Source organism: Lactuca saligna, chromosome 9 (assembly GCF_052625555.1).
Source record: "Lactuca saligna cultivar CGN05327 chromosome 9, ASM5262555v1, whole genome shotgun sequence".
Classification (NCBI taxonomy): Eukaryota; Viridiplantae; Streptophyta; class Magnoliopsida; order Asterales; family Asteraceae; genus Lactuca; species Lactuca saligna.
Genome location: NC_136425.1, coordinates 188,388,126 through 188,391,522, shown reverse-complemented (window position 1 = coordinate 188,391,522; position 3,397 = coordinate 188,388,126). Strand labels below are relative to the sequence as shown.

General features: G+C 38.6%; 1 protein-coding gene across 1 annotated transcript; it reads left to right on the top strand.

The window, feature by feature from the left end:
- Nucleotides 1-913: 913 nt before the first annotated feature.
- LOC145017042 (uncharacterized) lies at nt 914-2,573 on the top strand. The gene is made up of 3 exons (XM_078975148.1): nt 914-1,564; nt 1,818-2,002; nt 2,306-2,573. The coding sequence occupies exons 1-3, from the start codon at nt 914-916 to the stop codon at nt 2,571-2,573; spliced, it is 1,104 nt and encodes a 367-aa protein (XP_078831274.1).
- The last annotated feature ends 824 nt before the right edge of the window (nt 2,574-3,397 follow it).

The following is a 3,397-nucleotide window of genomic DNA, read 5'->3' as shown; positions in this document are numbered from 1 at the left end:
CTGTTCTGTTGAAATCCAAGCGAAAGGGTGAGATGTATCCTCTTAATCTCAATCCAATTCGAGGGAGCTAGTTGTATGCCTTCTAACGAAATCTCACTCTAACAAAAGTTGGCTATAGCACCAAAGGCTCTTACATCTCAACTTCAAGGACATCAACAAGTTGGTTATTGGTGATCATGTATGAGGACTTCCTCTTCTCAAATTAGATAAGGAACACTTGTGCACTGTATGTGAGATGGGAAAGCAAAGCCGAAAGATTCATCCAACTCGTATCAATACAAAGATCATCGAACCACTTGAACTTCTTCACATTGACTTATGTGGTCCTTCAGCAATAGAAAGCGTTGGTGGTAGTAAGTATATATTGGTAATTGTTAATGATTTTTCAGGTTTCACTTGGGTTTTCTTTCTTAAATAGAAGAACGAAGCGACTCTAAAGCTCAAGGCATTTACAAAGAAAGTGGAACTTCAACTGCGAAAGATGGTCGGGAATATAAGAAGCGACAATGGATTGGAATTCAAGAATCAACAGCTCAAAGAATTTCTTGTCGATTAGGGAGTATCTCACAACTTCTTTGCTCCCTACAATCCATAACAAAATGCCATAGTTGAAAGGCGAAACCGCTCTCTGTGTGAAGCAGCCCGAACCATGCTCAGCTTCGCTTCCTTACCTTTGTACTTTTGAGTCGATGCGATTATTGCTACCTGTTATACCTAGGATCGATCTTTCCTCAACAAGCGATTCTCCATTACCCCATACAAAATATTGAATAATCATAAGCCGAATGTTAAGTTCTTCCATGTGTTCGGTTCAAGATGCTTTATTTTCAATTCCTTAGAGAACCGAAACAAGTTCGACGTAAAGGCTGATGAAGGGATCTTTCTTGGTTACTCTCTAACCTTAACGGCATATATGGTTCTAAATAAACATTCAAAGAGAATTAAGGAAACCTATTACGTAACCTTTGATGATAGTTATGTAAAGAATCTTCAACCAAGCATTGATCAATCGGAGGAAATCTTTCCTAAATCAGGTCAACTTTTAGTCCCTATTTCCAATTTATTTGATAAATATGTGTTGCTTTTTGAAGAACCAGAACGAGAAATTCACTTTGAGATGAAGGTTGTGGACAACAAGATCAATAACTTGAAGAAAATTATTGATGAAGCAGCAAAAGAAATGCCAAGCAAACACAAGGAACCAACCGAACAACCCGTTTCTAGCAAACCTCCAAAAGAAAGTCCTAATTTCCAAGAAGAAAATTCATCACCAGCAGAAACCCATGATGTCCCATTCGAGGGGGAGCAATCTAAACCTGAGGATGAAACCATTTCAGCATTTGAGGGGGAGAATCCAACTTCAAACAATGAACGTCCAACTGAGGGGGAGCATTCTGAACCGGATGCTGAAATAGTCTCGCCATTTGAGGGGGAGAATAATCATACAAATGATGATGACTCTCAATCAAAATTTGAGGAAGAAATAAATGTAGAATTGGATCCTTCTTGTGACCCAAACTATCCTCCTCTCTCTAAATGGACAAGGAATCATCCAAAAACCCAAGTAAAGCGAATCATCTGAGGGTGTTCTAACTCGGTCTCAAATAAAAGCGAAGCAAACTGCTCTATTCTCTCAAGTAGAATTTTGCATGTTTAATTTGTTTGTCTCAAAAATAGAACCGAAAACGGTTAATATTGCACTTGACCATTTTGACTGGGTTCAATCCATGCAAGATGAACTTAATGAATTTGAGAAAAACCGAGCTTGGAGACTAATTCCCACACCAAAAACTGCATCTGTTGTTGGGTTAAAATAGGTTTTAAGAAACAAGATGGACAAAGAGGGAAATGTTATTCGAAACAAGGCTCGGTTACTTGTAAAGGGATATTGTCAGGAAGGAGGAATTGACTATGAAGTGACTTTCGCTACAGTAGCAAGGTTAGAATCGGTTAGAATCTTTCTACCGTATGTTGAGCAACAACTCAGTTTCATGAACGAAAGGTATCCAGATCATTGCTATATTCTTGATAAAGCAATCTATGGTCTTAAGCAAGCTCCTAGAGCATGGTATGAAAGTCTTACTCACTTTCTAAAAATGTCTAAGTTTAAACAAGGTTCGGTTGACCCAACCTTCTTTCGCAAGAAAGAGGGTGAGCACCTAATGATCGTTCAAATTTATGTCGATGATATCATCTTCGGTTCCACGAATCCTAGCTTAACTGTTGAATTCAGGAAGTTGATGGAGACTAAGTTTGAAATGAGCTCAATGGGTCCAATTAACTTTTTCCTTGGGTTGAATATTAGACAGGGACCCAAAGGCATATTTATCAATCAAGAAGCTTACACAAAGACCTTGCTAACCAAGTTTGGCATGATGGGTGATTCCAAAGTGAAAGTTCATATGGCATTTGGAACAAAGCTAACACCATCTTTGGAGAAACCGGCTGTTGATATAACCCTTTATCGACAAATAATAGGGTCTCTTATGTATCTAACAGCTAGTCGACCCGACATTATGTTCTTTGTCTGTTATTGTGCCGGTACCAAGCTAATCCACGCGAACCTCACATGATGGTTGTGAAAAACATTTTCAAATACCTGAAGCGAACCTCATCTCTCAGTCTTTGGTATCCTGCAAAATCAGGTTTCTTCATACAAGCACTCTCAGATGCTGATCCTGGAGGATGTGGATTGGACAGAAAGAGCACCACTGGCGGTTGTTAATTTCTTGATGGGAAACTTGTTAGCTGGCAGTCCAAAAAACAAACATGTGTTTCTCTCTCCCCAGCCGAAGCTGAATATATTGCTGCAGAATCTTTCACGTCTCGGGTCATATGGATTAAAAGCCAATTACAAGATTATGGGCTGAATATGAAGAACATTCCTCTCTATTGTGTTTCTGAAAGCGCCATTAGAATTTGTCACAATCTAGTGCAGCATTCCAAGACAAAACACATAGCACCGAGATATCATTTCATCAAGGACCATGTAGAAGATGGAAATGTTGAAATTCACTTTGTTCGTTCCTCAGATCAATTGGAAGACATCTTTACTAAGGCCTTACCTAAAGCATCGTTTAGTAAAATTCTACAAGGCTTAGGAATGATGGAAGTTGAGTTTATTCCAAAACCACTCTCATTTCACTAAGGATAACTTTTGTTTTCATTTTCTTAAAAATTTTCTAACAACCGAAATAAACCGAACGCTAGGTCTATTTCGGCTCCTGATTTTTCGGGAACCGAAATGAACCGAAGGCTCGGTCTATTTCGCCTCATATAATTTTTCAAAGCAAGCGATTCTCTTATCTTGTGGTTTGATTCTTGTATATCCTTTGTACATTTTGTATATCTTTCTCTTCCTCTACTTTCTGTTTTCCACTATTCTTCAAAAATCCAA

Coding starts and splice junctions, on each gene's coding strand:
- LOC145017042 (XM_078975148.1), top strand. CDS start 914: ATGGTTCTAAATAAACATTCAAAGAGAATTAAGGAAACCTATTACGTA. Junction 1,565..1,817: donor GGAATCATCCAAAAACCCAA/GTAAAGCGAATC, acceptor GGGTTAAAATAG/GTTTTAAGAAACAAGATGGA. Junction 2,003..2,305: donor CTCAGTTTCATGAACGAAAG/GTATCCAGATCA, acceptor GTTGAATATTAG/ACAGGGACCCAAAGGCATAT.